This window comes from Panulirus ornatus, chromosome 65, assembly GCF_036320965.1.
Source record: "Panulirus ornatus isolate Po-2019 chromosome 65, ASM3632096v1, whole genome shotgun sequence".
Lineage (NCBI taxonomy): Eukaryota > Metazoa > Arthropoda > Malacostraca > Decapoda > Palinuridae > Panulirus > Panulirus ornatus.
This window is the reverse complement of record NC_092288.1, coordinates 15,863,784-15,883,894: the sequence shown is the minus strand read 5'-3', so window position 1 is coordinate 15,883,894 and position 20,111 is coordinate 15,863,784. Positions and strand designations below refer to the sequence as shown.

The window sequence follows — 20,111 nt, the reverse complement described above, 5'->3', positions numbered from 1 at the left end:
TTGAACATTGTCTAAACAAATCTCCAGATGTTGAGTCAATCTCCAGATGTTGAATTTCTAGGTAGCAGAGACCAAAGTGTATTAATTATCCTTGTTTAAATTATGGAAATTAATTTTTCAGGTTTAGCACAAAAGAAGGGCTGCCCTGGAAGCATGGGATTATTTAACGGTAAAGAATATGTTTACCGAGATAGCTCTTGGAAATATATAAGCTTAGCAAAGCTCCTTTGGAGATATGGTTGGGATGTGTATCGCCTTCATCATTTGACAGAGGAAATGTTAATCAACTTTGCCAGGTATAGCAGTTCCAGAATTGATCATTTATGCAATTTTGCTTTTTGTGAAGATAATTAGTGACCTTCAGTGATGCAGTGTCATGTGCATATTGTATATATATGGAGGCTAAAAGCCATATTTGAAATTTAGAAATGATGGTATCCTTAGAATAGTTTATATGTATATGTCTATCTATATCTCTGACACCTGTTACCTTCTGAAATTCCCTCACGGGGGTGGCCATGGCAAAATTCTTCCATAACTAGGGAACTCCAGTGCTGCTTCTCAGCCTTTAGTGACTCACCCTTAACAGGCCAGTGGCAGAGGGCAAGTCTAGAACAGTGTTTGTAGAGATTCCTACTGACTTCTACTGACTAATGCTCCTGCCTAATGTTTGTACCAGCTGCTACCTAATGTTTTTACCTAAAGCTCCTGCATAAATGTTCCTTACTACTTCCATCGGTTGCTTCTTCCATTTTACTAAAAGGCAGGACTAGCACGTAGTACACACCATGGGAAAATCTAAAGTTATGAAGAATAACCTGTGTACAGTGTTGTCAGATGTTATGTATGACAAGGAGAGATTGTATGTTTGTGGACAGAATCCCAGAAGTCCACATGTGGATGAGGCAGTGAGAAAAGACAGTTACCTAGGTCAGAAGAGTGCAGCTTGACAACCACTGAAATGCAGGGTCAGTACGCTGCCATTGCTAACTCTCCCTAAACCCAGACTGGTAATACTAGTAATATACCTTCCTGATCATTAGCTTTTACTGCCTACTGAATAGTATATGTATCAACTGACAGCAAAAATGTATATAAAGAAGCAGCAGAGTATATGTTATAGAAAGGAAAGCTGTAAAGAGCATAGTGGTAGGTAACAGACATGAAATGAACATTGGGAGTTAGTGATAACAAAGTGGTGAAGAGGGGATGATTAATTTGTATGAAGTAGTTGGAGTTAGAAGCTTTATGCACATACATAATATGATACTTTTTTTTTTCTGAATTTGTGTAATGTCTTTTAAGCTTCAGTTGCTCTTGGGAAAGCTGTACTACAGAAGTATAAGGATTTGTAGAGAAAAGAAATTTTCTCTCTTGATCAAATGACTCCAGTGGTAAGCCAATGATATTAAAAAGTTCACAAGTCTCACTGTGAATGGTGCAATACATTACATAGTAAGTAAAAAATGAATATGCCCCAAATCACTACAACTGATTGATCAGTGGTAGGTGGCTGTTGACTTGGTAAGCTGAGATCTTGATATTAGGTCATTACTAAGCAGGTGTCAGAACTTTCTTGTCCAGAATTGCCATCACATTTGTAAATAGAGGCAAATGCCATCTTTCCAAGAGCTTTTATGCATTGTATTAAAAGTCATTCTGTACAGATACAGCTGTTTTGATTGTTTGCATTTTACAAGTGTATCAGGAAAGTGCAGTGTAATCTTGTGATGGAACAAACATAAGGTTTGCAACTAACTCTCAAGGGTTGGGATGAAGATTGAAGACACAAAGTAGTATCTTTGATAGATAAGATTCTGAGTATTTTAGGCTAGATTCTATTGAGATTTATGACCAGTTATTTGCAAAACAGGTTTACGGCAAAGCTGATAAGAATGTAGATGACTTTGAAATGACTAAACTTAAATCTGTTTTCCATAGGAATCATAATGCATTCCATCCTGTGGGTTTCTTTTTATTAAGGAATTCATCAGGAGCAGATTTACCCAGATTTCAGGTCTTAAGTACATTCTGAGGTTAGTTAATGATTACTCTCAAAAATTTTGATGACAAAATTAATGCAATTTCAGAAAGTCTTAGCAGATAATTTTTAGTTCAGTCTGTATCTGATATTCCTTGTGAAAACTTTGTTAAAGGAAGTCTTGATAGCTCCTCCATTTATGATGGATGTGGTGATAATACAGTTAGAATTGTATTTGCCAAAACTAATCTCAACGTTGACAGACGATGATAGGACAGCAGGGTTCAGGTTTTCACTTAATTGGAGACGATGACTCAGAATTCAGAACTTCATGTGAGAATTGATAATGTAATCCTCATAGTTATATAGAAACTTTTGATGCGCATCTTGTTACTCATGATTATGAAGGATAATATAGTACATTTCTGTAAAGCTAGGTTAATCTTAGCAGATACACAAAGTATTGATACCATTATCAGAATATGTAAATCCAAATATTAGGGGAGTATTCCCCCTTCTCCATGTGACTTTTCTTGGATGGCATAGTGACAAAGGAGATTAAGAAGTATTTATACAAGTGTGGAAGTTCATGTTTCACTTTAATGTACAGTAAACATCAGGCTGTATACGAGAGATGTTGTAGAGGCTGTTAAATATTTAACTGATATAGTAACCCATTAGAATGAGAATGGAAAAATGATAATAGATGAGTAGATTTATATGATGTAGTGTATACTCCCACACCCATACTAACTGGTTTACAAAGATGCTAGGACTAAGGCACATTTTGGGTTTTGAGACAAAAACTATGTCCTCTCAAACCTAGGCCACATTTTCCCAACCCAAACTATATCCTCTCACAACTGGACCATTTGTTCCAGGTTTGGACCACATACTAAGCTTTAGGAGAAAGACTGTGTACTTTTAATCTCACTACTCTGACAGAATGTCCTTAACTAGAAAACTAGCTGGTTCTCAAAATATTCAGGTTTTGGAAGATCTGACATTCAGAATGTCTGCATTTGGGATGATCTGCTGCTGTCATTTACAGGCAGTTGCAGTTTTATTGTACAGGACAGTGCTGGTAAAGCCCATGAAGATAGGGTTTGATATTGATTGATCTAGAGACTTTTTTTTTTTTTTAGATTATTAAAGGCAGCTTTTCATGATGTCGGACAAAACCCAGTTATTAGGCAACTGGTTTGGTTCATGTATAAGGTTTTGGATATATTATGAACAAAAGAATTTTGCTCTGCTCCATCATGTAAATATTGTTGATATTGAAAATGTTTTTGATGGGGCTTGTTATTGCACATAGGGTTAGTAAGTTTCATTCTCTTGGAAAGGACAGGGGCTGTAAAGTTTAGCCAATCATGGATTTACTGTTCGGTGCATGACTTGAGAATATATTCCACAATCAAGACTTTTATGTCAAACATGTCTTGCAAGTCCATTTGATGTCAAGGGCTTTTAAAGTCAAGTAAAACTTTCACCGAGAAGTATACCTAGAAGATATGTGTAGTCGAGATTAAGACATGCAGAGACCTCAGGAGAAAAGATTATCCCTGGTGATCATCCTGTGAGACAATTATTTCCCTGTGTATACTACTGTTATAAAAGCTACATTGAAGGTGGTGGGTGGAGGAGGTAGCTCAAGATGTTAGCTTTTACCTTGTGAAAAGCATGTTTTTCATCCAGATCTTCCACCTGCCCTCATCTGTTACCCAACCTACTTTCCTCATAAGGTTAAGTTTCCTCTGACAGCCACTGAGCTTCAAGAGTAAATGTTGGAAAAGCTTTGCTGTGTGGCATTATAGGTGGGAAGCTACGGAAGTAGCTAAGCCAGTGACTATATCATGGATTTTGACAGTCTTTCATGCAGCTTGATGTGACTTTGATGTTATTAGTCTTATGTTCCATGGAACCTCTGGAAGCGCTGCATTAGAATTGCCCTCTGCCAGTGCCCTATAGAACAGATATATGCAATTCTTCACCTTACCAGTGATGTTAAATGGTTTTGTTAGACTGGCTCAGAAACAAGTATTACGAACTTAAATCTGCCTTTTTTAAGAAGGTTGTTGGAGGTAGAATATATGAAGCTTCATTTTTCCAGATAATATCATCTTCAGTTGCTGATGCATTCATGACTTTTTTTCAGAATTTACACTCTCCAATCAGAAGGTCATGCTTATCATGATGTGGCCTCCTTGCTTACTGCAATGGATCCAAAGTTTCTGGAGATGACACATACATCTTCAGCTGTGTGGCTTAAAGGCCTAGGTTTTCATGATCTGATGATTGAAGAACTAGTCACTGCAGTAACTCAGGCTAATTATGGACAGACTCCAGATATGCAAGCTTTTGTTGGTGAGTATTATTGTAACAATTTAATGGCATGGATGAATGAGGTGATTTGAGATCAGGCCGTATAGTCAGTGAGATTTAGATAGAGTTATAGGTGGATATTATCATTTTAACCATGCTCAGTTTAAGCAGGCTACTGCTTCCCCATTCAGAGATGCTGCACATGTCCATTTAAGAGAGAAATATGTTTTGAAAAAAATTAGGTATCAGAATGAGGAGGGAAATGAATGTTAGTTGAAGAATGTGAAGTCAAATCATTGGTATAAGAGTGAATAAAGGCAGAGGTTGGAAAGAAGAATGTTTATGGAGTGAAGATAGAACACAGGTACCAGCCCATAATCTTGATGGATACCACTGTCAACAAGATAAGAGGGAAAGTTTATTCCATCAAGATCTACTTTGATACAAAAACTGGAAAGGAACCTATACATTAGAGAAGAGAGAAGTTAAGAAGCCAAAGGAAGAAAGTCTAGGGAATCAAAGTTTTAGGCCACATCTGTCATATGCTTTAGTAATTCATCAAAAACCCAAAGAAAGGAAGGCTGGAGGTAAATCACTCAGAAGAGAAGATTACCTTAGTCCTTGCACTGGGAAAGCCATATTAATGATTTGAATGAAAGGAATAGGATTTTCATGATTGCAAAAGTGAGAGTTAAGGAGAGTTTAGAAGACATGGCGATGCCAGAGTTGAGAACAATATGGTAAAAGAAGAGTTAGAATGGTGTTCTTTTTAAGGGATGGGCTAGATCAAGTCATTCTTCCAAGAAATTGAAAAGGTTTAAGTTTTTAGAAAAAATTGGCAAGTGTGGATTGGATGTACCTCAGAGGCATGCTTCTTTAATTCATGAAGAAGTATGGCATGTAGCCTATGCACCCTTGCCCACATCTAGCTGAGAGAGAGCTCAAAGAACCTTGCTTGATGAAAATACAGGATAGGGTATATCTTCAGTAGGAGGAGATTGGTGAAGAAGATCTTGGTGGATACATCATATTTAAAGGTGAAATGGTTTTTTGACCATATTGTGAACAGAAGCAATTTCTCGTGCTGATAGGGCTCCACCTTTTTGGTATAATAACTAACATGTCATGGGTAATACATGCTCTAGTTGTGCTGTCTTGGTAAAAGGAAAATATAGTAAGAAAAAGAATGAAGTTAATCCGAGTTCCTCAAGTGTATTTAGCCCTGACTCTTGAAAGTAGATAGGTTGAAGGATGGAAAGATGGAAAAAGGAAGAGAATCAGCAGTTCAGGGTTAGAAGAAGATATCATAATGATCATTCCTTTTGTGGCTGCTCTCCATTTCTATTTTTCAAAATTTACATTCTTTGCCTTGACAAAGTCAAAACTGAAAGTCAGTGGAGTAACTGAGCCATGGAAGGCAAGATGTCATGGTTTAGGGGTTAGATAATCACGTGATAAATTTGAATTTTGCTCTTTTTTTTGGTATCTGAGATACCTGTTTTCATAGAGTGTCCGTCTTGTTTAGTGACAGCTTCTGATAGTAGCCCAGATGGTGGATCAAAAAGGTTAGAGAAGCAAAAGTTTATGCAGTCTACATTTGCAAATTATCTGAAAGATCTTTATAAAATTAAGAAATGATTTCTAACTTGTGTGCAGACTTAGATTTTTACACCAAATCAAGGCTGATGAGTGCTTCTGAATGAGAGTTATTTACTTTAAGCGGAAAGTCTCAAGATTGGATAATGTGATAATGATAAATGTAATTTATAGAAGAAACCATAATCAGTATTTGATAAAAGATGGTTTATCACTTTAGAAATAACCCTAATTAGCATTTAATTCAAGATTTCTTTTTACTACACTGATTTCTGAACTCCACATTACAAAAGAGTCTCCTTATAACACATTCTAGTTTAATTAATAGATAAAAGAATTTACCCAAATATAGAAGTGCAGAGTTTAGGAGGCGTAAGATTCTGAGCTTTATTTAACTTGCCTAAAGGCTGAAGGTCTAGAAATTGTGTTCATTTGTGTCATCATAGGCTCCTTTCAACTAGAGGAGAATATAAATGTTTTTAGTTGCTCATTCAGAAATGAAAAGCACAGTGAAAACCAAAAAAGCATAGAAAACATTCTGATACATTTCTCATAAAGAAACTTTTCACAACTTAATTGTTTGTAACAATTTTTATTTCACAGGGTCTGTATCTGTGGCTGGGGCTAACCCCAACCTGTGGTCTGTGTCAGGTGGCAACAAAGGAGTTGCAGAGGAACTGCTCAAAGACTCACGTGCTGCACTTCTCCGGCGTTCTGTAACTCAGATCTCTTATAACCAGGAACACTTTTCAGTTAGTTGATCATGTTGTATCTATTCTCCGTTATCTCGATTGGAAATTATGATATCTTTTAATTTAGTCAGTGAAAAATTTTACAAAAGATTGTTTTTTTCTATGATAATTTACTTAAGAGGATGTATGTGTCAGAAGTGGAGGGGACAAGCAGGAGGGGCAGACCAACTGGGTTATGGAAGGATGGAATGGAAATGTTTTGAGTGACTTGGTCCTGAACTTGCAGGAGGGTGAAAGGCATGCATGGGATCACATGAATTGAGACATTGTGGCATTTTCAGGCAATGTGCTGTCAGTTGATTGACCCAGGGCATGCAAAGCACCCAGGGAAAACCTTGGAAAGTTCTGTTTGGCCTGATGCTGTTACAGGGCTGTGGTTTCAATGCATGGTACATAACTAGAGAATGGTTGTGAGCAGATGTGGCCTTTCTTCATCTATTCCTGGCACTACCTTGCCAGCATTGGAAATCTCAGACAAGCATGAAAAAAATCATCAAGGAATAATAAGTTTTCTGTACCTTTCCTTTACCTTCCTGCCTCAAGACCTTCTTAGGAGCTCCCACATCTCTTAGAAAGCCTTCCCTGTTCACCATGAAGGATCACAGGTTAAGAAGTGTCATGATGTTGTGTGTGTATCTTTGCAGGGTGAGCAAAGGACAATTGTGGAATAAGTGCTTTGTGTATTCAGCGAGGATGCTGATGGTTCTTGTATTATGTTGAATTGGTGTTTGTAGCACTAGAGAGAAGAGTAGTATTCAAAACACAAACAAGAAAAAGGTAATTCATGCATGTCTGGCGTGTAGATTTGGATGGATGCATGTCAGGAGGACTTGAGATTGGGTTGGGAAGGCATTAGGTTTTTGGGGTTTTTTTAGTCAATTTTGTTTTTAGATGGTTTGCCACTGTCATGTTTCTTTGAAGTGGGGTCTGTTGGTATTGGTTGCTGAAGTGTGAAGCAAGGTTAAGATATTCATATCTACTTAGGGGTTGGTGGTTGCTCATTCAGTGGTTTGGATGGTAAGGGTCTAGTGCTGTATACATAAGCATATAAAATATACCTTTCTTAGGTATGCAGCAGAATGATAGAAATTACAGAAGCTTAACGTTGATAACAAGTACTTTATTATAATACAGTGGATAGAATGAATAATTTTTATATAGGGAAATTGATTAGACAACCATGATACAAGCTATAGTTATGAGTTACCTCATCATAACTCTCAGGTTACAGATTTGGTAAATAATGGTTTGAATTCAATTAAAACTCAGGTCTATCAAATCTGTTATTTATAGACTCTACAAGATATGATTGTAACAGTAGTGAATCTAGAACTAACATGTAAGTAAAACAGTGCTGAAGTACTAGCTTTAATATACTGATTCCCCCTGTAAGATTAGTCAGAAACTCCTTGTATTTTGTGAGAGAAGAAACATATTTCCTAGTTTGCTCAAAACAAGTCATGAGAAAATTTATAGAACCAAAGGATTCAACAGTAAGCAGTGAGTGTTTGAGAGAGCTGCAAATGGTTTGCTGAAATGAATTGGTTGTTTGGAGAAGATAAGTGATGAATGACTGACTGAAAGGATATATTTGTCTGAAGTGGAGGGAACAAGGAGAGGGAGACAAAAAAAGAGATGGAAGGATGGTGTGAAAGGTGTATTGAATGATTAGAGTCTGAACATGCAGGAAGATGTGAGGCTTGCGTGGGATGGAGAGATTTGAAACAATTTTGTATACAGGGAGTTGATGTGCTGAGCTGAACCAGGGCATATGAAGTGGTGGTTTGAGTTTTGGAGCATTGCGTAGTGGCAGCAAGAGGATGTGAGCATATGAAGTGGGGGGTTTTTCTGGCTCTTCCTTAGTAACACAGGAAACAACTAGTAGTTTAAAAAAAAGAAACAGTAACTGACCCAAAGTGTAGTCACCAATGTCAGTCAAAACATTTGGATGGATGGTCACTTAGTGCGATCTTATCTCTGCATCATAATGTCATAGGCCAGGGCAGGTTAGTGTATGGTCACAAAGTTCTGTGAAAGAGTATAAGGTATCATAAGTTACAAAATAGTCAAAGGTGGAGATTTTTCATGGATAAACCTTGATTTGGAGTAGAAACTGCTTTAACCTCTAACTGATTAAGCGATCATCGTGAGATGCTTGCAGTGCCTTGCCTCTGATAGAGAGATGGTTTTTCATCCTCTTCAAAACTACATTTATACCTATTACTGTATAACTCTGCTATGAAGGACTACTAGACTTTTAGTAAGTTATACACTAATAAGAGCTGCTGTATCATGTTGGAAAGGAAGAATTAAACATCATAATATGGAGGGAGGAGTTGAAGGAAATAGAAAGTTTAAGTACAATGAAAGATTGCATATCAATTGAATAGCCTAAAAGCTTTTGTGTTCACCCTCTTTTGGTATTCTGTACTTTCTACTTCAGATGATTATTAAACCACCCTCTGACTATTCAGCTTTTTTTTCTTTTTGAAAGTTCCAGTTGTAGACAAAGGTTTGTTCAAAGACCAAGTCATGAGAGAGAAGGAGAGACTGAGGATAGTGTAAGGGCTTTTCTGATGAAAAACTGACTTTTTGAAAAAGATACAGGTTTTAACGTAGGGAAATGATGTGACAGCTAGAAGAGGGAGGGTAAGAGAAAGAGTGGAAGGATGGCAAGCAAAAATGAAAAGCTGTGGTATAGGAACATGTTGGTTAATGATTGTTGCAGCTGTGACTGGGAATGAGAGTTATCATGTTAACTGAATCCAGTCATTGGATATGCCAAATACTTTTTGGGGGCATTTCAGGATTCTTAATCAAAGTCTCTCTTGACTGTACTGGACAGGACCCTCCATTTGGCAGTAACAGTTTGCAGAAAGCAGTGTCCCCATTGAAAACAAATTTCTTTATTGCTTCACCAAACCAAATTCTTTTGAGTATTTCTTGTGTAGTTTTTCTTAATAGCATATGTTATTCAACAGGTTACATCTCTTGAAAGAGAAACTCCAGAGGAAAGACTGTTTACAGAGGGAAGTGCATCCCATAACCCAAAGGAGGATGTAACTTTTGAACCTCGCACTCAAGATTATGACATTGTTGTACTTGCTACTCCTCTCACTAAGGATAAAAGCAACATAACCTTTGTCAACTTTACTAAGGACTTTAATTTTCCTGGCCATTATGAGAGAATTATCTGCACAATGGTGCAGGGAAAACTCAGGCCAGAGAGCATTTTGCTTCCAGAGGGTGATCACATTGACGAAATTTTAGTGACAAATCCTCGACTGATATTCAATGCTTTTGGTAAACAATACCCAGTGGATTGTGGTGACTGCTCTCAGCAGTATCCAGATGTATGGAAAATATTCTCACCAAATCCTTTGGGAGAAGATCAGTTGAATATATTTTTTGAGGAACGCAACTCTACAAACATCATTGACTGGTTAGCTTACCCACACTATGATTCAGACCAGCAGTTGGCAGATTTTGAATTGCTACCAGGCATGTATTATGTAAATGCTATTGAGTTGGCAGGAAGTGCCATGGAGATGAGTGTAATTGGAGCAAAGAATGTTGCACTTCTTGCTTACAAATACTGGCTGCAAGATCCAAATGCTGGTATGAAGGTGTCAATGAAGGATGAACTCTGATGCAGAGAAAACAGACGAAGAATGGTCCATCCATTCATATTCACATATACATACATAAACACCCATATAGGCACATATACATACATATACATATCAACATATGCATACACACACACACACAGACATATACACATAAATACACATGTACATATTCATACTCGTTTGCCTTCATCCATTTCTGTCGCTACCTCGCCTCACAGGAAACAGTATCACTACCCCTTGCTTCAGCGAGGTAGCATTAAGAAAACAGACAGAAAGGGCCACATTCATTCACACTCAGTCTTTAACTGTCATGTGTAATGCATCGAAATCACAGCTCCCTATCCACATCCAGGCCCCACAGACCTTTCCATGGTTTACCCTAGGTGCTTCATATGCCCTGGATCAGTCCATTGACAGCATATCGACCCCAGTATACCACATCGTTCCAGTTCACTCTATTCCTTGGATGTCTCTCACCCTCTTGTATGTTCAGGCCCCGATCGCTCAAAATCTTTTTCACTCCATCCTTCCACCTCCAGTTTGGTCTCCCACTTCTCCTTGTGCCCTCCACCTCTGACACATATATCATCTTTGTCAGTCTTTCCTCACTCATTCTCTCCGTATGCCCAAGCCATTTCAGTACACCCCATTCTGCTCCCTCAACCATACTCTTTATTTCCACACATCTCTCATACCCTTTCATTACTTACTTGATCAAACCACCTCACACCACATATTGTCCTAAAACATTTCATTTCCAACACATCCATCCTCCTCCGTACAACCGTCTGTGGCCCATGCCTCGCAACCACATAACATTGTTGGAACTACTAATCCTTGAAACATATCCATTTTTGCTCTTCGAGATAATGTTCTCTCCTTCCACACATTCTTCATCGCTCCCAGAACCTTCGCCCCCTCCCCCACCGTGACTCACTTCTGCTGCCATGGTTCCATCTGTTGCTAAGTCCACTCTTTTCAAGTAATTTGCTTGCTTGTTGGGCAGAGTTTTCTGTTAGATATTTCTGTCATTGCTTGCAAGTCTGCTGGCATCTTTATATATATCTTGATTGTCTGATCTGTGATTCATATTATAATGATTATTTATTATATCTTTTATTATTTTGATGTCTGCCTCTCTGTTTATGTGTTATCCTGAGGTTTTTTCATGTTGTGGTATGGAAAATTGTGTTTGCAGAAGTGACTTTTTGTTAAAATCTTTGTAACCCTGATTGTCCAGCTACAGGGACTTTTGTTATCATGAGTGTTTGGCTTTCTGGATCCTTTTTATTCTGCATTTTTTGTCCCAAGAAATGTTCCTTTTAATTGTATTACCTTTGGGGATAATATCATTTTGAGTCTTCCCACCCCAGAGACCTAATTTCAGTTCTCATAATCCACACCTTCAATGTGCTAACAGATCCGTTGTTCATGAACACATACAGAATAACCAGACTAGACTCAATATCACACGCAATACTTGTTTCGAATATTCTTCTCCAGGGATCTTTAATCTAATCTCAAAAATTTCTTTGTTCGTTTGAATATTGATTTCTTATTATGATGACCTTTTTTTGATATATAGAGAGTCTGACATGACTGTATTCTCTTACTTTTATGTATGTGTTTATAAACTAGTTGTTACAGTGCAAACTTTTATAAAGATTTACATTTTCCATAGAAAGCATGATATCGACAAAGTAATGCTTAAATTTAGAATTGAATGATCAAAGTAATAACTGACATGCACATGAGGAGTAACAAACAGTTAATCAGATGTTTCATTAAGTTCACAATTTTTCCTGTTTTTCACCTGAACTGACCACAGATTAGGCTTACATCTAATACAAATTAGTGTTGTTTCAGTATGGATGTAAAGTAAATCCAAGTATTTTTATGGTCATTCTCAGGAGATGAGGTGGTTAAGATCCCTTGAGGAGGGAAAATGATCAATGAATGAAAGTGGTTGTGAAAGGAAGATGGATGAATAGTGGGAGTGGTTAAGGGAAGATTGTTGAAGAAAGAAGGTGGTTGAGGAAGGAAGATTGATGATCAGTAAGGTGGGTAAGGAAAGGAAATGGATGACTGGTAGAAGTGGCTTTGTAATGGAGATGGTTGCAGAATGGAGACAATTAAAAAGGGGAGATGAATGGAGATCTCGGACTGGTTGAGGAGGAGAGATGATTGAGGAAAGGAGATGGATGACAGTATTGGTGGTTGAGGAGGGAAGATGTTGAGGGCTGGAGATGTCTAAGGAGGAGAGATGGGTGAAGAATGCAGGCAGTTGTTGAGGGGATGGATGATGAAAAGAGTTAGTTGAGGGGGGGAAGATGGCTCAAGGGTATTGGTTTAGTTGTAGAATGGAAAGTGAGAGGAAAGGCTTGACAAAAGAAGGGGAAATGTACAAGAAGTAAAGGTGTTTGGGGAGGGAGATTGGGTGAGAAATGGAGTTAGCAGAGATGTGGAGGTGATTTAGGAGTTAATTAAATGAATGGTTGAGAAATAAAGGTAGATGAGAAAGAGATGTTGATAAAATATATTGGTGGTTAAGGACTGGGATGGTTAAAGGGGAGGTGGTTAAGAGTCAGAGGTGGTTTAGAAGTGGAAATGGTAAAGGAGGCAAGTAGCTGAGTAGTAGAGATTTGGGGGAAAGTTTTTCAGGAGTGGAAATGGATTTTGAATGGAGGTACGAGGGGATTCACTTGAGGGAGAAGGTGGTTGAGAACTGGAGGTTTTTGAAGAGGGACGGTGGTTAGGGAATGGAGATGAATGAGGAGGATTGTTGAAATGTGCCTGGATTTAATTAGTCTGTTCCAAGCCAATCCATCACTTCAAACTGACAGTGTTAAACTCAGCACATTTCCTCCAAAAAGTGCCCCATGGAGGTCATTTCTCACCATAGTTCTTTTGAGGGTGTTCATGCTGTTTATATTGTAAGGCATTAGAGATGTTTGTTATTTCTATGAGGTTCTATTTCAGTACAAAAGGTGAAAAACCCAACAAAATATAAAGTTACTCCTCAAACCGTGTCTACCAAACTGTCCAACAGGTGGTCTTTTGTGAACAGTTTGTTTAAGCACTTCCAGTTGGGACTGTATTATACTACTGCCAACAGCTTATCATAGACATGGTTAAAGTCATTTGGACATATTTGTAATTTAAGAGTTTTTTGATAATATACTTAGTACATTTGTTTGATACCATATGTGAACATTCTATCCCTTAAATGCATTATATTCAAGTATCCAATATATTTTTATCATGATTAATTTTGACTGTCTTAGACCTATATTAATTTATGAATTTTGATTGCTTTTGCTTGTGTATGTGGTATTCCCTGGACAAAACAAATTGGTACAGTGACTAGGTTTATGTTTAAAAACTTTCACCAGAACACTTTCACATATCGATGAGGATGTCTTTGTACTGAGGATAGTACACAGACAACCATGAGGATCACAGACAGCTTCATGGCCATAATAATATCTTGGTCTCTTCATCACATACCCCAAACTAGGCTTGTTACATTACTATATATACAGAAAACACAGCCTGTTTATGGATGTAGTAAATTCTTGAAGTCTGCTTCAGTGGTTTTTACAGACAAAGTCATTGATGATAGGCTGGAAAGGTTTTAGACGTTGTTACATAATAACCTACCTGCTTGTTTAAGACAGTATTCCATTCTCATTAATGGTCAAGTTAATTGAGGTAAAACCTGAACAACTGTTGTATGTAAGGTCAGTAGTCACATGATGTGGCTAAAGGCTTTGCTCATACTCTCACATGACTGGAGAGAAGTAGATGTTACCAAAGGCTGTAGCAAGAATGATTGCCTTGAAAACTATAGTTACTGTTTATTTAGGCTCTTACAGAATTATGTGTAACCAAAAGGGGCATGATATACATGTAAGACTAACCCACATGACAGTTTTATATGTTCAGGAAGTGCATAACCAAGAGCCATCAGTCCCAAACCTGTGCCTTTTTGGTAGCTCATTTGTAACCAGGATAGAAGTTCAAGCTCAGAGTAAACTTTCTTATCTTTAGAGATTCAACAGGATGGTTATGAGAGGGCAACCAGAAAGATTTGAATCTAAGGGTAGTTTGAAAGCCAGTCGAGTTACTTATTGTGAAAGGGATACATAGAGTATGAACCCTCCCTATTGCCCCATTCATAGCCTGACAGGGCTCTCCCTCAGGGACTTACTCTTATGGGTCATGAATTAAAGAGTGGTTGGCTTATCCAGGTACCTGTCAAATGAGAGAAAAACTATGGCAAGCCCCAAACTTACAAACGTAGCTGAACCTCATAATGTCCCTCTTAACAATTGCTTTGATTCCTTGCCTTATTGCACAATCTCCCACTGGTTTCTTGGATAAAATTCTGGATGGTGGATTTATATCTGTTGCTTCCATACTTGGCAAGGCTGATACATGATGAAAATTAATGTCTTGTAGTTGACAAAGACGATAAACCTAGTTATCCAAACTGAATGGCATAATTGGAAAGCTTTTGAAAGCAAAGGTTAGTGCGACTCTGACTGTTTGAAAGTAGAGGACAGTGTTACTGTGACTGTTTTCACTAGTGTCATACTTGGTTTTCCACAAATATCTAATTTTGGGATATAAACCTGAGAAAGTTATTGTTTGGATTTCACACATAGAAAATTATTTGTGATGTTAAATGATGTAACTCTACCTGTGACAGAAAATTTTTATGAAAGATAAGGTGTGTGGAACATTATATGGTTGTACAGCATTTCATAGATGGGGCATTATGACAGTAAGGATATAAATCATGAACAGGAGACTACTTAGCAGCATGTGCTTACATGTCAAGACACAGGGTCCTGATAAAATTTCTTCACATGCATTGAAGATGTGAAATCTGAACTAGGTGAAGGCTGTCATCGGGGGAAAAAGATATTACAAACTTTTTGAAGTGGCCATTAAATCTAACATATGATGTCAATGAGACTAGCCTCTTTATTATCACTGTTGGAAGAATGAAGTACATTCTTGAAGATTAGAAATGTAAGTGCTGTGGGTTAAGAAAGTCAGAAATTATACAATCAATAAACAACATAAGTGCACCAGTGGATAGCACAGTGGGTGCAACATCATTTAGATATATCTGAACAAACATTTATACCCATTGTCTATGAAATTTGGATTTACCCTACAGCTACCAAAAAAGTTTACCATCATTCTGATATGCGGGAATATCAAATGAATCTTAGAATTATTGCCACATATGTACTGTCTTATTATACTGCCCTGGTTTTCATAATCACTTGCTGGACTAAACCATCAGCTCTTTGTGTTTTGAACTGATTTATTTCTGTATGGACGAGGTACATGTGAGACTTATAACAAAGCTGCAAACCACATGAAATAGAGCACTGAGAATAATCACTGGCAGCCTAGGAACACAAACACCCAACACCACTGTGAAATAAAGATTTTCCTGATATAGTTACACTTCAACATGCTCAGCAATCAATTCTGCAACAGCACTAGACCCTTCCCACCCAGACCACTCTATAACTAACCACCAACCTATATGTGGAAATTAGATACCTATGTCCTTGTCTCATGCTTCTGCATACTACACTCACAGATCCCTTTACCCCTCAGCAAATAGCATTGACAAAACACATGCACAGTGAAATAACCTGACAAGCACTGAACAACCACCCTCCCAACTCACTCGTAAATTCTCCATCAGACAAACACCTGTCTAAAGCCACACTCTTGAGACAGACATGAGTCATACTCTCCCATTTTCACATAGAACATCACCCATACGCACCACACTACAGACACCAATTCAACACATCCCAAGACCTCTCATGCCCACAATGCAGCTACCGTAACAGGGACACTAAACGCATATTGCTCAGTCACCTCTGAGTTTCACTGTAGGAGCCCCACAAAGTTAGAAGGGACCCCTGGGTTTGTTCCTACCTATTCCATATATTGGAGAACGCCTTTTGTGTTATTTTCTTGTTTTTTTTCCAAGTATTTTTTACTGTCTAATATTGTTCTAAAAGGGTATTAATGTCAGTATAGAAATTTTGAATTCTTTTAGTACTGAAAAAAAGTAATACAAAGGATCTTTTAGTTACATTTAACTTTTGGCGATAGAGCAAATATTTTTTGTAATTTTTAGAATAATTATTTTTCATTTAGTAATGTGACGTTTAAGGAATACTGATACCAGACAGAAAATACATCTTTCAATGTTGATGAATTATTGTGAGTAGTTATTTAGATACTTTCATGCTTTGGTGATTCACTGACACTTTAGGAATGAACCTGAACATTTATATGATGCAGCAGAAGGGTTAATGCTGCAACACTAAATTTGAACTCACCATTGTACATGTATATATAGTATTAGATCAGGCTTCCCTCTGTACTGACCAGTTTGTTACATTTTTGATTGACATTTTGAATAATTGAGAATGTAGTTACATCTTAATTCTTACCCCTTAACACCGTACTTGGTACAAGGAAAATATCCAACCTATTTATGATGACAATTTCATAGAATCTTAATATCTGCTCATGGATTATACTACAGCCATGAATAACATCATGCTTCACATATACTCACTGTACATACCCATCACTTTTCCATCTTTCATTAGAATTCATCACACAGCTCATGTTCCAAACAGCCTTGTCCAGCTGCCTCAAGAAGTGTCACATATTGCTCACCTATCTGTAGATATTCTTAGAAAAAATAAGCCAATATAGATTCTGTGTTTGCTATGCCTGTTAAATTCAGATTATTGTGGATGACACTTGTGAATCATTATTATTCAACAGAAATGTACATTTACATATACAGACATGCCCGAGCACATCCACATTTTGATCATTTCTTGTTTGATTTCTTTCTCATAGCTCCAGCAATTAGAATGAACCAACAGGATGGGGCATATATCTTCCATGGGCTTTTGGGATGCTCAAATGTCAAAATATAAGGTGATGTTGTTGAAAGTTCATTTCACCTGTAGATATAAATTATTTATTTATTTATTTTGATTTGTCGCTGTCTCCCGCGTTAGCGAGGTAGCGCAAAAGAAACAGACGAAAGAATGGCCCAACCCGCCTACATACACATGTATATACATATACGTCTACACACGCAAATATACATACCTATACATCTCAATGTACACATATATATACACACACAAACATATACATATATACCCATGTACATAACTCATACTGTCTGCCTTTATTTGTTCCCATCGCCACCTCGCCACACATGGAATAACAACCCCCTCCCCCTCATGTGTGCGAGGTAGTGCTAGGAAAGACACCAAAGGCCCCATTCGTTCACACTCAGTCTCTAGCTGTTATGTAATAATGCACCGAAACCACAGCTCCCTTTCCACATCCAGGCCCCACACACTTTCCATGGTTTACCCCAGATGCTTCACATGTCCTGGTTTAATCCATTGTCTCATAATCCTTTGAAGTATATAAACCTCATGAATTTGGAATTGAATCATGTTGCTGATTTGATATTCTTTTTGCATGCCAGTGTTTTCAGTTGTTTCCTTTATATTCCTTTTCTTTATACATGCTTTATATTTGTTGTTGTGATATTTTGTTTTATAAGGAACATTGTAGAAAGATGAGACACCTCAAAAGAGTAAATGAGATTATGTATATGATGAAATTCAGTCAAATGGTGGCTAGATAATGGGCATTTGATTATACTTGGTATCATTGTTATGATATGAATGATTATGTAGGATGACATTGCTTCTGCAACATCATGCCCTATACTAATAAAAGATATTTAGAGCTTCATGAATCTTGTGTAATCATCATTGTTTGTTATATTGTATATTGTTATATTTTTTGTTATATTGTTATATTGATTATACTTATGCAAGTCCTTAATATACATAGGTTACATGTATATTGGTTTAGGATACGTGCACCCTCATGCCTCTTGATAGTTATCATTGTCTTTAATGCATTAAGTAGTTTATGGACTTACTTGGTGTAGTGCTTAGTGTTCCTGACAATAATGCATATCTGGTAACCCTTGCTTACCAGTGGTGTCTTAGCTACGTCTCTTCCTTGTATATCAACTGACTTTTTTAAGTCATCTATCTCATTCTTGTATCTCCCCTGATGATGTGATCATTACACGAAAGTGCTCATGGGAACTTATAGTGTTTCATTTTCCTGTGGTTGATTTTTGCATATGAGAGAGAAAGAGAGAGAGAGATTAATGGACTCAGAAAATAGGAAGAATAACCAAAGATTATACCACTCAGTTCATATCTGAGAGAAATAGCCCCTAAATTTGGCATGGACTTGAAAATAATGTTACAAACTACAGACAAATTCAAGATCCTGACATGGTAGCGCCTGTCATCCATCGATGCACACAATGAATGTTTAGCTAGCTTGGTGAATTTCTTTTGAAAAGGTACAGCATAACTGCTTATAAACAATCCCCCACCCCCTTCATAGTCTGTCAAGTGCATATTACAAGGTACCAAAACACATTTCCAGAAAATCACCAACATGCATTGAAAAAACTTACCCCATGCACCTGCACATACCTCAATCTTCTTTCATCTCAAACTATCCCTTCCCCTTATCCGTATCTTCTCTTCTAACCATGGATGAAGGCAATCAAGTATGAATATGTATTGTACTTGATCACCGTTTCCTGCGTCAGCAAGGTAGTGCCAGGAAACAGAAGAAGAATGGCCTGTCCACTCATATACTCGTAGATATACATAAACACCCATACACGTACATATACATACATATATATATATCAACATACATACGTACACATACACAGCATCACTACCCTCCACTTCAGTGAGGTAATGCCAGGAAATAAACAAAAATGTTGTTAGTGAAAGAGAAAAGAGAGGTGTTTGGATGATACAAGATTGGAGTGCAAGTGATTAGGAGATGTATAAAAGAAAGCAGCAGGAGGTTAAAAGGAGGTGCAAGGGTTGAAAAAGAAGGCAAATGAGAGTTGGGGTGAGAGAGTATCATTAAACTTTAGGGAGAATAAAAAAGATATGTTGAAAGGAGGTAAATAACGTGTGTAAGATGAGAACAAATTGGAATATCGGTGAATGGGGCAAGGGGGGAAGTGATGACATGTAGTGATGAAGTAAGGAGATGGAGTGAGTATTTTGAAGGTTTGTTGAACGTGTTTGATGAAAGAGTGGCAGATGTAGTGTGTTTTGGTCAGGATGGTGTTTGAAGAGGGAGAATGGTTAAAAGAGAAGCAGTGGTGAAAGCCTTGTGGAAGATGAAGTCTGCCAAATCAGTGGGTTTGGATGGTATTGCAGTTGAATTTATTAATTAAGAAAGGGAGTGACTGTGTTGTTGATTGGTTGGTAAGGATATTCACTGTATGTATGGATCATGGTGAAGTGCTTAGGATTGGCAGAATGTATGTATAGTGCCCTATACAAAGGCAAAGGAGATAAAGGTGAGTGTTTACAAACTACAGAGGCATAAGTTTGTTGAGTATTACTGGAAAATTGTATGGATGGGTATTGACTGAGAAGGTGAAGTCATGTACAGTGCTTCAGACTGAGGAGGAACAGTGTGGTTTCAGAATTGGTAGAGGATGTATGGATCAGGTGTTTGCTTTGAAGAATGTGTGTGAGAAATACTTGGAAAAACATGTATTTGTATGTAGCATTTATGGATCTGGAGAAGGCATGTGATAGGGTTGATCGAGATGCACTGTGGAAGGTCTCAAAAGTATATGGTGTGGGAGGTAAGCTGCTAAAAGCAGTGAAAATTTTTTAT

The 20,111-nt window shown here is 37.6% G+C and overlaps 1 protein-coding gene across 6 annotated transcripts in view; it reads left to right on the top strand.

Moving 5' to 3' along the window:
• The window catches only part of LOC139746557 (prenylcysteine oxidase 1-like), a 631,496-nt gene that overhangs the window by 371,169 nt on the left and 240,216 nt on the right, over positions 1 to 20,111 (top strand). For 4 of the 6 annotated variants that reach the window (XM_071657914.1, XM_071657912.1, XM_071657913.1 and 1 more), the window contains 4 exons: positions 122 to 296; positions 4,140 to 4,348; positions 6,506 to 6,654; positions 9,636 to 18,487. In XM_071657914.1, the coding sequence (XP_071514015.1) occupies positions 122 to 296; positions 4,140 to 4,348; positions 6,506 to 6,654; positions 9,636 to 10,304 (1,202 nt within the window). In that variant the 3' untranslated portion in view covers positions 10,305 to 18,487. Of the gene's footprint in view, positions 1 to 121; positions 297 to 4,139; positions 4,349 to 6,505; positions 6,655 to 9,635; positions 18,488 to 20,111 lie in introns of those variants that run through there. The other 2 variants (XR_011712173.1, XR_011712172.1) reach the window with 1 other exon arrangement.